Source organism: Oratosquilla oratoria, chromosome 23, assembly GCF_046742065.1.
Source record: "Oratosquilla oratoria isolate Oo_2021 chromosome 23, ASM4674206v1, whole genome shotgun sequence".
In the NCBI taxonomy this organism is placed as follows: domain Eukaryota; kingdom Metazoa; phylum Arthropoda; class Malacostraca; order Stomatopoda; family Squillidae; genus Oratosquilla; species Oratosquilla oratoria.
Window position 1 is genome coordinate 22,669,920 of NC_134799.1, and position 13,973 is coordinate 22,683,892.

The following is a 13,973-nucleotide window of genomic DNA, read 5'->3' on the forward strand; positions in this document are numbered from 1 at the left end:
AAGACAAGGAGGAGTTGAATACACAGAGGAAATTGAAATGGCGGAAATTATGAACAAACCTTTTAAATCTATGTTTACAAGGGAGAACATACAACCTGAAGAGATTGAATGGAAAGAGAAAGTCCCTCCTATGAAAGAAATAGAAGTAACAAAGAATGAAATATTGAACCACTTGAGTTTTTTTTTTTTTTGCATCCGACCTAGATATGGATCAAAAGGTCTCCTGTCGGCATGCTTTGCCTTTGTAATCCTTTGTAATCTTGATGTCAGAAAATCACATGGACCAGATGAAATAGCTAACTGGATTCTGAAAGAATGCAGGAATGAACTGGCAGACATAATACATAGCATAATAAACAGTTCCTTGAAAGAAGGTAAAGTTCCAGAAGATTGGAAAAAAGCAAATATAGTACCTATATATAAAGGGGGAAATAAAGAAGACTCTAACAACTATAGGCCAGTCTCTCTAACAAGTACAATAGCAAAAAAAATTGAAAGAATTGTCAAAAATAGATGGGTAAAATATTTAGAAAAAAACAATGTGCTAAATCCAAGACAATTTGGATTCAGACAAGGACGATCATGCGTCACCAATTTAATATGTTTCTATTCAAGGCTAATAGATATAATACAAGAAAGAGATGGATGGGCTGATTGTGCATTTCTAGACCTAAAAAAAGCTTTTGACAAAGTACCACATAAGAAGTTGCTTAAGAAATTAGAAACTGAAGGAGGAATACAGGGCAAACTGCTAAATTGGATGGAAGACTTTTTGCAAGAAAGAAAAATGAGAGTAGTGATAAGAGACCAACACTCAAAATGGGATGAAGTAATAAGTGGTGTTCCACAAGGAACAGTTCTGGCCCCAATAATGTTTGCTATATATATTAATGATATGGATGAAGGAATTGAAAGCTATATGAGCTTCTTTGCAGATGATGCAAAACTATTGAAAAAAGTGAACGCGGAAGAAGATTGTGAATCACTACAGAGAGATCTAAATAAAGTACAGGAATGGAGTAGGAAGTGGGAGATGGAGTTCAATACAAAGAAGTGTAGTATAATGGAATTTGGAAAAAGTAAAAACAGAATAACAGGATCATATAAATTGGGAGAAGAAGGAATAAAAAAAAGTAGAAAATGAAAAAGACCTGGGAGTCATTGTTATGAATAATATGTCACCTGAGAAACATATAAATAAGATTTTTGGAGAAACCTATAATTTAATAAGAACAATCAAAGTTGCATTTACATACCTGGATGAAGAAATGGTGAAGAAAATTCTAATCACCCTGATAAGACCAAGATTGGAATATGCAGCAACGATATGGTCACCAAGTACAAAAAAATGTATAAAAAAAATTGAAAGAATACAAAGAGCAATTACAAAATTGGCACCTACACTCTCAAAACTATCATATGAAGAGAGACTAGCAAAACTTGAACTACAGACACTAGAGCAAAGAAGAGAGAGGAGATTTGATAGCTATTTACAGAATCATGAAAGGCATAGAAATTACTGATAGAGAGAATCTGATAAAATGGGATGACAGAAATACAAGAGGACATGGAAAGAAAATCAGGCAAGACAGCTATAGAAGAGACCTGAAAAAGAACAGCTTTCCTCACAGAGTAATAGACAGTTGGAACAAGTTAGATGAGAAAGTGGTGTGTGCAAAAACAATATATGAATTTAAAAAAAGTTTAGATAAAACAAGATATGAAGACGGGACCCCACGAGCATAGCTCCCCTTCCCGCAAAATACAACTAGGTAAATACACACACACACACACACACATACAAACTGGGAAAAATTCCAAAACGAAGATACAGAGATAGAAGAAAAATGGAACATACTAAAAGAAATTTATAATGAAGGAGTGAACAAATATGTACCACAACAAAAAATGGAAAAGGCATACATAAAGAGCTGGTACAACAAAAGATGTAGTGAAGCTAAGGAAAAAAGAGACAAAGCTTGGAAAAAATGGAAAAGAGATAAGAAACAAAGCAAATGGCAAACGTACATCAAACTAAGAAACGAATATGTAAAAATACGCAGAGATGAAAAGAGAAATTATGAAAAAAAGATAATAGACAAATGTAAGAAAGAACCCAAACTATTTTACAAATATGTAAATGGAAAACTGAAAAACAAACAAATAGAAAAACTGTGCCAAGATATAAAGGAATATACAGAAGAACTGGAAATGGCTGAAATTATGAACAACCACTTCAGATCAGTATTCACAATAGAAAACTCGCCTAACAGTGTAGATAGGGAGAGAGAATTATCCCCAGCAATGAAAGAAATAAACGTAACACAAAAAGAAATCAGTGATCAAATTAAAACCCTTGATGTCAGAAAATCACATGGCCCAGACGGGATTGCAAACTGGATACTGAAGGAATGTATGGAAGAATTAACTGACAAAATATATAATATAATTAAATCCTCACTTAACCCCTTCCATACGGTGCCGCACACGTAGGCGTCATGGACTTAGATCTCGGTGGCAGCAGCCAATGCCAGCCGTACGACGTGTCGTAATAATACTCGCATCATAAAATATAGTCACCGCTTATATCGATCGTTCTCTCTTCACCCGTGAATTTTGATAACCATAGAAAATGCGATTACAAAAGAATTAGAAAGAATGTCATTATGGAGGGGCGACTACAATAAATATAATCAAGACGCCGATATGGCAGCCTCGCGAATACACTCGCTCCCCATGACGCCTACGTGTGCGGCACCGTATGGAAGGGGTTAAAGAAGGAAAAGTACCATTGGACTGGAAAAAGGCAAACATTGTACCAATTTATAAGGGAGGTGATAAAGAAGATCCATCCAACTAACCGGTCGCACTAACAAGCACAATAGCAAAAATTTGTGAAAGAGTTGTCAAAAACAGATGGGTTAAATACCTGGAAGAAAAATCTATACTGAACCCAAATCAATTTGGATTCAGACAAGGGAGATCATGTACAACAAATTTGATCTGCTTTTACTCAAGATTAGTAGACACAATAAAAGAAAGAGATGGATGGGCGGACTGTGCTTTTCTGGACCTGCAAAAAGCATTCGATAAGGTACCTCATAGGAAACTAATAAATAAGATAGTCAAAAGGTGGCATCAGAGGAAAATTATTGGAATGGATGAAAGACTTCCTGATTGGGAGGAAAATTCTCCAACTGGGAAGAAGTTAAATGCGATGTCCCGCAAGGATCGGAACTGGCCCCGATCATGTTCGCCGTATACATTAATGACATGAATGAAGGCGTGGAGTGCTATATGAATTTTTTTGCAGATGATACAAAATTACTTAAGGTAAAAATGGAAGAGGACTGCAACTCATTGCAACAAGATCTGGACACGATATGGAATTGGACTCAAAAGTGGGAAGTAAAATTTAATATAAAGAAATGCAGTATAATGGAATTTGGAAAGAGTAAAAACAGAATATCAAAAGATTACAGAATTGGGGAAGAAAAAAAAAAAAGCAAACTCTGAAAAAGATCTTGGAGTGATGATTGGAAAGGACATGAAACCAGATAAGCATACAAATAAAATCTTCGGAGAAACCTACAACTTATTGAGGTCAATCAAAGTGGCATTTACTTATATGGATGAAGAAATGATAAAGAAAATACTAACTACACTAATAAGACCAAAACTTGAGTACGCAGCATCACTTTGGACACCCAGTACCAAAAAGAATATTAAGAAACTAGACACGAGAGGACACAGAATTTTTTTTTTTTAAAAGGACAGTTATAGAAAAAACTTGAAAAGGAAGTTTCCCACACAGAGTGACAAATACATGGAACAAATTAGACAACAAAACAGTATGTGCAAACACCATACAAGATTTTAAGATAAAACTTGATGTGGAGAGATACAAAGATGGGTCACCACGAGCATAACTCCCCTCCCGTATATTACAACTAGGTAAATACACACAAAGTACTGCTTAAAAAAAAAAAAAAAGGAAAACATAGGAATACAAGGTACACAACTAAACTGGATGGAGGATTTCTTGCGTGGAAGGAAAATGAAGGTAGTGCTCAGAGAAATGAGTTCAGCTTGGGAAGAGGTGATTAGTGGCATTCCACAGGGATCAGTATTGGCTCTAATAATGTTTGTCCTGATCACAAGCATGCCAATGTGGCTTTTACCAGATGTGGTAGGGTATTTTTCTGTTGGGCTTATATTTGGGGGATATTGGTGAATTGTTGAGTTTGGTGGTCTGACTTCAAAGGCTTATTTAGTGATCAAAGTGTATTTGTGTTTTGTGTGGCACAGGCAGTAGGTTTTTATACATGTTTAAGTAAAATGATGCTGGTGTTGATTTTTTGTAGCATTCTGTTGGTGTGAAGGGTGTGTATTTACCTAATTGTAGTATACAGGAAAGGAGCAACACTTGTCTCCTATTCTCTAATTTTCTAACATACCTAGACTCAGGTTCATGCATGGTGGTTAGTTTTCTGATGCAGAACTATGTTCCAGTGATTTTCATGTTGTATTTGGAGGATTTTGGTTTCTTTATACAGGTATCCAATTGGAGTAGATTTGGTGCATCCTGTTATTACTCTCAATGCTCCTTTCTGTAGTTTGTAAGTTGCTTTTCATCTTAGTAATTGTTGGGAACCATACTGTGGAGGTTTAGTTGAGGGTCATTCTAATGAATTGCTTTAAGATTTAGAAATGGCTATTAGAGTTTGTTTCCTGAAGTCAGTGCTTGTGATGTATGCTTGTATGTTTTCTTCTTAAGTTTTGCTGTCAGGTTGTTACAAATGATGGATAGATTGAGAAATGAGGTGGTGCAGAAAGTGAGGGTGGAAGGGGAGCTGGGAGATAGGGTTCATCAAAGAATAAGGGTATGGCTTGGGCCTATGGAAAGAATGAGTGAAGAATGACATAGGAAAAAGTGTGGAAGGTAGATGTGGTAGGACTGAGATTGTTAGATGGGGTGAAGGAGGCCTTGGGTAATAGGGGAATAACTATTGAGAAGGGATGGGAGAGGGCAACAGATAGGTGTAAGTGGAAAATGATTGTGAATGGATGATAAACTGACATGGGTTAAATAGATTTTTCTTGTCTTCTCTATTTACTTGTGATGGGACAACGAGGGAGGGTCACTGTGTAGATGAAGCAGTGGTAGTAAAATTGCCCTACTCTGGTACTCTGTCTTGCTGCATTGCTTCTGGCCCAGTCAATGGGCAGGGGACAGGAATTGCCCTTTATCTACAAGAGTTAAGAGATTTTTAAAAGGGAGACAAATGAGTGTAGGATGGGCAAATATGGATAGCTTTCTAAGATTTTGTTTCCAATTGGAAGCAAAAGGATCAGGTTGGGTGAGATGTTAATCATGCCTTTATTTTGTTTGATTGTGTGGGATTCCTTGATGATGGCCACTTCCGAACATTTTCTCTGTCCTCACATGGTATTTCTTACAATATAGAGTCATCTGCTACCACCAATTGCATGTATATGTTTGGTTTTCAATATTTGTGTTTAGAGTGAGAGTGAGTACCTTGTTATATTATGAAAAGTTGCCTGGTTAAGTTAAGGTTGACTCATGGGGTACTTGCTGGTATTTAGTGTGTTGGGAATTGAGGGGTGTAGCCCCAGGGGATTAATGTGGTGGGTGACATATAAGAATTTGTGATGAAAGTTATTTGCTTTATCTTGGGATTGTGTGCTGGTGGCACAATTGGAATTGTGCTGGTTGCATCTTCCTAGTTGTGGGTTTGAGTCACACAATTCTCACTTATTCCCAGCAGTATTTGGTACCTGTTCCAACAGTCCAATGATAAGAGGATGCACCTACACCATCCTTTTAGAACATCTGCACTTAAGAACTAAAATCCTTCCAATAAAACAGCACATGTAAATGATAGGCACACAGTTCTATATAAGAGCCCTTAACCTCTTCAATATGAGTCAAATTCTCTTGCGCAGTGTTAGGGTGCCTGCTGCATGATGATTCAATGATGTATCACAATATGTGTATTATGAAATATAAAGTTACAGCTGTAATATTTGTTCTTTCATCCTTAATGTTGATAATCACAGAAAATGCAATCAAGCCTGTTCACAAAATATGGGGGTCACTCAACTACAAAATTAATATCAGGATGCTGACACCAGCATCCTTGTATACCCACTTGTGCCATGTGACACCAACATTGGTGTCTTCATAGGCTAAGGATTAATTCTACCCATCCCACTACAGTACATAAACACTGAGCTGGAAGCAACAAAATACTCCAGCATTATACAACACAAACATATAACAGCCTTTTGAATGAACATTTGATATATTGGTAGAAGACTGTGTCAAAGGTTTTGTTTGTCTATTGGCTCCATTCCTGTTGTACCTGGAAGTGCTGTTTTATTTAAATTTTCTAGTACTTGAATGATCTTTTAGTAGTATACTGGTAGTGTGGCCATCTTTGAATCTATGTTGATTTGGGGAGTAGAGTAGTTTGGTTTTACTCTTAACAAAAGCAGCCTTTCCTTCAGTTTGGACATAGTGGAAAGGAGGGCCCACATGTTGGCTAAGTTAGTGATGTTGTGTTGCTGTCTAGATAGTGATGGCAAGGATAAGGTGTTCACCATCATCTGTATGGTGAATGCACCTGGGGCAGTAAGTTTGGCCAGGCTGATTCTGTATGGGCATTGTTTCAGTACTGGGTGGTGGTCAGAATACAGTGTCATTGAAACTCAGAGCAAAAGTTATTATTATTGATGGGTTGATACAAAGAATACGAGTTTCTAACAATCATGGTGAAAGGGCACATGTAGATCTTGGTAACAAATGTATAGATTCCATTGGCCTTTTAACCTCATTTCTGCTATCCAAAACAATATCACAGAAGAGACCATCAAGTTTCGGTCTACTTTATTTTCAACCCATTAGCATTTTCCTCAAAATAGAATGAAATTGGCTGGCATTGTGCAGAACAAAATCTCAAAAGAGGACAATGAGCTTGAATAGGTTAATTTACAGAATATTCTACCTTTTGTCAATCAACAGGACATTCTTTTATGTTAAGTGTGGGACCAGAATGAAAATGGTGTCTAAAGTCTTGTTGCATTGCTTCTGACTTGAGCTGTGGGGAGGGGACAGGAGTTGCCCAAAATCCACAAGGAGTCAAGAAATAAATGGTGGTGTGGGATGGGTGGAGGATGGATGCATGCCTTTCCTGGCTACCTTCCTTGTAAGGGAGAAGAAGCCTTTTGGTATATATATATATATATAGTCTGAAAAATCTTGTACCACAATATATAAACCATATCCGCATCATAGATTCTTGTATTACACTTAAGAAATGCTTAAGTTCTTGTCCACATTACCCCACATACATGGATGTAGACAATGTATTTTTACTGTGATATTTGGATCTAATCAATGTCATGACCAACTCTTGAATCAGCTGGAGTCTACTGAAGGGAAAGAAGAGAGCCTTCTTATGTTGTATATAAACTATTATTATAGAACACTATATGATGATAAAGTTTTGTTCTCCATATTGCAAGCTTTTTTATGTTAAATTAAAAGTGTACTTAACTTTTTGTTTGACCGTACATGTTTTTGTTGCACACAATGTAAGACTTTAATAATCTGTGTTCTGTACTTGCAGGGCTTCATCCTGAAAGAAAAGGTGACAACCTTGAAATTTAAAGAGAAATCCTCAGAAGAAGCCCCATCATATCGCAACTTACTGCTCTGGATGGTCCGCCTTATTCATGCTGACCCTATGCTCATGCTCAATGTAAGTATTCTTTCATGGTTTGATTATTTAGTCTGTTCTCCTCCTTGTGTTTGTATCAGCATATAGCATAGATATCAAACCTGCCTTCCAGTCAGTTTTAATATGAACTAATTGTTGCCTGTTTCTGGTTATCAATACATAGTGATTGAAAAGATGAATTTATAGAAATTTAGTGTTTTGTATTATATATCCATTTCTATATCCATGGGCCTTTATCCACAAGGAGTTAAGGTAGAAGGGAAACAGTGGGTGGGAGTGGGATGAGTGGGTGGGTGCATGCCATGGCTAGCTACCTCATATATACAGTAGCCGCGAAAAGTTTGGGCGCAAAATTATAGGCGCCCCAACTTTCCCCTAAACTCAAAACATGCGAAAAATACAACTTTCCACCCCAAATTTTCGCTATTTTTCAATGCTAGCGTTTGTACCCGTATTTAGCCGAGACAATACACACTATTTGGCAACTCTGTTTAGGCGCACTCGATGTCACATGGAGTCAGTTTCTAAACATCTCTCACGGAGAGTAGTCTTTTTTTTTTGCGGTGGTCTCTGTTTTTGTGCCTTGATATCTCCATAATGGGAAGTGGTAAAGAGCTGGAAAGAGACACAGTTGTTACAATCATAACCCTCTATAAGGAGGGTTATAAGTGTAAAGATATTGCTACTCGTGTGGGAATTGGAGTGCGTCAAGTGCAAAAGTGGACCAAGAAATTTCGAGACGAAGGAAGTGACATCATTCGTACTCCAAAGCATCGCTCTGGTCGGCCAAGGAAGATATCAAATCGTACTTCTACGGTTCTAACTGCCGTCTCGAAATTTCTTGGTCCACTTTTGCACTTGACGCACTCCAATTCCCACATGAGTAGCAATATCTTTACACTTATAACCCTCCTTATAGAGGGTTATGATTGTAACAACTGTGTCTCTTTCCAGCTCTTTACCACTTCCCATTATGGAGATATCAAGGCACAAAAACAGAGACCACCGCAAAAAAAAGACTACTCCCCGTGAGAGATGTTTAGAAACTGACTCCATGTGACATCGAGTGCGCCTAACCAGAGCTGCCAAATAGTGTGTATTGTCTCGGCTAAATACGGGTACAAATGCTAGCATTGAAAAATAGCAAAAAGTTTGGGTGGAAAGTTGTATTTTTTGCATGTTTTGAGTTTAGGGGAAAGTTGGGGCGCCTATAATTTTGCGCCCAAACTTTTCGCGGCTACTGTAAGGGTGAAGAAGCCTTTTTGTATGTAGACAAATGGTATTTATATTTCTTTATCAAGCTTAACCACTTCAATACGGGACTTAAATCTCGCGGGCAGCAGCCAATGCCAGCCGTACGACGTAACGAAATAATATTCGCATCATAAAATATAGTCGCCGCTTATATCGATCGTTCTCTCTTTCACCCGCGAATTTTGAAAACCACAGAGAATGGGATTAAGGGCGCATTTGGGAGAATGTAAAAACACAGGGGCGACTACAATAAATATAATCAAGACGCCGATATGGCAGCGTCGCGAATCCACTTGCTCCTCATGACGCCTACGTGTGCGGCACCGTATGGAAGGGGTTAAAAGGTTATTGTAGTAATTTTATTTTTTGTCCATTTGTACTGAATTTAAATAAATTGTGTGTTTTGTATTGGCAACAGAACCAAGGCAAAGCTGGCCATGAGATCCAGAGTTCAACTTTAGAACTGATAAATGGCTTGGTGTTGGTGGTGCACAATGCTACAATGCCTGATGTGGCTGCTGAGGCCATGGAAGCGCTCCTTGTTCTCCATCAGCCTGAGAAAATTGAAATGTGGAATCCAGAAGCCCCAATCAACACATTCTGGGATGTAAGGTGAGGACATATAAATAACATTTTTCACAACTTCCCTCTCTTCCCATCCAATGTTTTGACAGCAGTAGTTATGATTGAAATAATTTTTTTGTTTACTGGGGTTAAGGTCAGTAAGTATACAATCCATGTCTTCTCTCACTATCATAAAGTAAAAACTAAAATAAAAGTGGAGGGAAGAATTGAATGTGTGATGTATACCTGGCCAGCTACCAAAATGTCTTTGATCCTAAAGAGTTGGATGTAATGTATGTAACTGAGCACATAAGTAGGAGGAAGTGTGAATGATGAAAGATTGTAAACAACAACACAGTATCCTTTCTTTGAGAGATTTTTGGGTCAGTCCAAGGGTTGTTTTCAGTCATAAGGTAGCCATGGATCTCCTCCAAGAGAGACCAAGGTAATAAATTGATTGGATGGAGGGGTGGTGGTCAGAATGTACACCTAATTTATTCACAAAATTCCTGTATCCCACAGTAGGCAGGATACAGGGATTACTTGTCATCCATGAGGAGCTAAGATGAGAGGGAGAAAAGGGTAGTGGATGGTAGTGGAATGGGTGGAAGTGAGAATGTTCCTTTTGACTTTATCTACCTCCCTGGGAAGGAGGAAAAAGCCCTTGGCATATAGATAGAGTAGATACATGAGAAGAATTTTTTTTTGGGCCACATCATCCTTTCATCCATTCATAGTCTCCCTTGATTCACTCCTACCTTTTGCACACAGATTTCCCTACTTGACATTCTATATGCATCTAAAACACCCTTCATCCTTTCATCTACCCCCAATTTTGGTCTTCCTCTCTAACTCACCCCACCTACTTCCGTTTTCTACACACTTTAAGTTCACATTTCCTCGTTCATTCTTTTCCTATACCCAGCCCACCTCAACATTATTTGAGTTACTCCATCTGACAACTTTCTAACCATGTTCTATGCCACATTGCCATAATTCTCATGCCATACTTATAACAGCTTTTATCATATTTCTCAAACACTTTGTCTCAAGAATATTTAGATTCTTCCTTGCAAGTTCCCATATATTTGAAGTCTATGTTCCATTGAGTAACATGGATACAATAATGCCATGCAACCTTAGCATCACATTTTTCATGTCATTGATACATAATGGAGTATTACATCTTTTTATGCATTTTTTTCCAGCTCCCAAGTGCTATTTTCAATATCCCAGAAATTGATTCAGCACCAAATCATTAATTACACAGAAATTCTCAAATGGCTTAGAGATATTTTGGTATGCCGCAATGCCTTCCTTAGGCGCCATAAGGATTATGCCAATTGTAACATTGGAGCACACATTGCAATCTGCAAACAGGCACATATCAAACTTGAGGTAAGATACATTTAGTTTCAGGGTGATTTTTTACCATATGCAATAAGATATTTTTAAAGTGATTCATAATTAGGATGTGTAGAAGGAATTTCGATGAAATAAGAAATACACTGGTTGTTTGTCTAAAATGTATGCAACAGTGTTTTGCAGTCCTTATAAAGTCAGTTATGTTAGAGTTCAGAACAACTTCTCTGTATTACATTTTTTTTATGAGTTTGGGGTATTGGCTGCATGTTATTGTGGCAAAGTAGCATGCAGTTGATACTTTAGGGTCTATATGGACCAGAGCTACACATTTTGTCTGTGATAGAGGAAAACTCTGTACATAGAGAAATTATGACACTTTTATACTACGACTGTCCCTCCATTATGCTGTCCCCTAACCCCTTGTTACTGTCCTGTACCATTTCTCTGAATGTTCATTTCCTTTTTTCGCCTACCTACCCTGTGGTGGGGGCAAAAGAATACTGCCACCAAGTATTTCCACTTGAGTCGTAAAAGGCGACAAAAAAGGGACGGGGGATGGGATTAGGAGTCCTACTACCTGTAGCCCCAAAAGGGGACATTCCCAAAAAAAAGAAAGTAAAGGCATAAGAGGGGCTGGGAGCTCTCCAACCAGTACCCTAAGGTTTGGGTCTTTTAATGTGCGTGGATGTGATACAGATGAGAGTAAAAGGGAAGAGATAGGCAATATGTTTGTGAGAAGAAAGATAGATGTACTGGATTTGAGTGAAACTAAAATGAAAGGAAAGGGCAACTGTGAGTTTGGGAGTGTAGCTGGGAGGTACTCAGGAGTGAAGAGGGGAGGAGGGAGAGAAGGGGTGGCTATACTAGTAAGTGAAGAGATAAGTAAGTGGGTAGTGGAGTGGAAGGAGGTGTCATCAAGGTTGATGTGGATGAAGGTGAAGCTGGGAAAGGAGATGTGGGTTCTTGTAAGCGCGTACGGGCCTGGTAGTGAGAAGAGTGTAGAGGAAAGGGAGGCTTTTTGGGTAGATATAAATGAGTGAATAGAGGGATCAGGGAGAAATGTCAATGTAGTTGTATTGGGAGACCTAAATGCTAGGGTAGGAAATTAACCAATTGACAGAGTGATTGGAAAGTATGGAGTTCCAGGTAAAAATCATAGTGGAGAATTGATGGTGGAAATGTGTCTTGAAAGAGAGTTGATGATAGCAAATACAGTGTTTAAGAAGAAAGTCAAGCATAAGTACACATGGGAGAGGGTGGTGGATGGAAGGGTGGCAGATAGAGCATTAATGGACTATATAATGGTGACCAGGAGTATGGTAGGAAGAGTTAAGGATGTACATGTTCTAAGGGGAGAGAGTGGGGGAATATCAGATCATTTCCTGGTGGAAGGTAAGTTGAGAGTGGAGAATAGGTGGAGAAAGAGGAAAAGGGCAGAAGGTAGGGAGGTACTTAGAGTGAACTGCTTAAATGAGGAAAAAAAGGAGAATGAGTATAAGAAGAAGCTGAGAGAGGAGTGGGAGAGAGTAAAGGATAGAGTAGAACTAGGAGTGGAGGAGGAATGGGGATGGTTCAAGGAGGGAGTCATAAGGTGTGCAAAGATGGTGTGTGGAACAAGGAGGGCGGGAGGAAATAGAAGGAAGGGTAGTGAGTGGTGAGATAAAGAAGCAAAGGAGGTACAGTTATGGTGGACTGGCTGGTGAGGTTATTTAATGTTTGTTTAAGAGAGGGTAGAGTGCCAGAGGACTGGAGGAGTGCCTGTATAGTTCTGCTTTACAAAGGAAAGGGGGACAAGTGTGAGTGTAGTAGTTACAGAGGGATCAGCTTGTTGAGTGTAGTTGGGAAGGCTTATTGGAGGGTCTTGATTGAGAGGATTAGGAGAGGAACAGAGGGAGTAATTGGTGAGGAACAGTGTGGATTTTGGACAGGTAGGGGATGTGTAGATCAGATTTTTGTGGTAAGACAGATATGTGAGAAAGCTATAGGAAAAGGTAAGGATGTTTTTCTTTTTTGGCTTTTATGGATCTGGAAAAGGCTTACGACAGGGTAGACAGGAAGGCACTGTGGGAGGTACTGCAGATATATGGGATAGGAGGAAAGCTGTTAAGAGCAGTCAAGAATTTTTATGAGAGTAGTAGAACTTGCGTTAGGATTAGAAATGGAGAGAGTGAATGGTTTGAGGTAAAGGTGGGACTTCGTCAGGGGTGTGTTATGTCGCCCTGGCTGTTCAATCTTTACAAGGATGGGGTGGTGCGAGAGGTGAATGCAAGGGTAGTGGGTCAGGGGTTGGAGATGATTAAAGAATTTGGAGAAAAGTGGGAGGTGAACCAGCTGTTGTTTGCTGATGACACTGCGCTTGTGGCAGGATCAGAGGAGGGATTGAGGAAGTTAGTGACAGTTTGAGAAGGTGTTTGAAAGAAGGAAGTTAGTGACAGAGTTTGAGAAGGTGTGTGAAAGAAGGAAGCTGAAGATAAATGTGGGCAAAAGTACGGTGATGAGATGTACAAGGGGAGAGAGTGACAGTAGGCTGGAAGTGAGCATTAAGGGTGAGAAACTGAAGGAAGTGGATAGTTTCAGATACTTGGGTGCGAATGTGACAGGAAAGGGAGGAGTGGGTGGTGGATGTAGGATGTAGATTGAGAGAAGCGAGTAAATGCCTTGGTGGATTAAAAAGTGTAATGAGAAATAGACATCTGGGAATGGATGCTAAGAGGAGGTTATATGAAGGAGTGATTGTGCCAACAGCAATGTACAGGGCAGAAACATGAAACATAGGAGGGGAAGAGAGAAGGAGTTTGTGTTTGAGATGAAATGTCTGAGAAGTATGATGGGGGTTACTAGGCTAGATAGTGTGAGAAATGAGGTGAGGAGGAGAACAGGGGTGGAAAGGGAGCTGGGAGATAGGGTTGATGAAAGAGTATTAGGATGGTTTGGACACATTGAAAGAAAGTGAAGAAAGATTAGTAAATGAAGTGTGGAAGGTGAAGGTGGAAGGAGTGAATATGAGGGGGCGTCCTAAGATGAGGT

General features: G+C 39.0%; 1 protein-coding gene across 1 annotated transcript in view; it reads left to right on the forward strand.

Moving 5' to 3' along the window:
- Nucleotides 1-13,973, forward strand: part of LOC143038025 (neurofibromin-like) — a 421,021-nt gene that overhangs the window by 136,890 nt on the left and 270,158 nt on the right. The window contains exons 11-13 of the mRNA XM_076206875.1: nucleotides 7,653-7,784; nucleotides 9,436-9,629; nucleotides 10,790-10,979. Coding sequence (XP_076062990.1) covers nucleotides 7,653-7,784; nucleotides 9,436-9,629; nucleotides 10,790-10,979 — 516 coding nt within the window. The remainder of the gene's footprint in view (nucleotides 1-7,652; nucleotides 7,785-9,435; nucleotides 9,630-10,789; nucleotides 10,980-13,973) is intronic.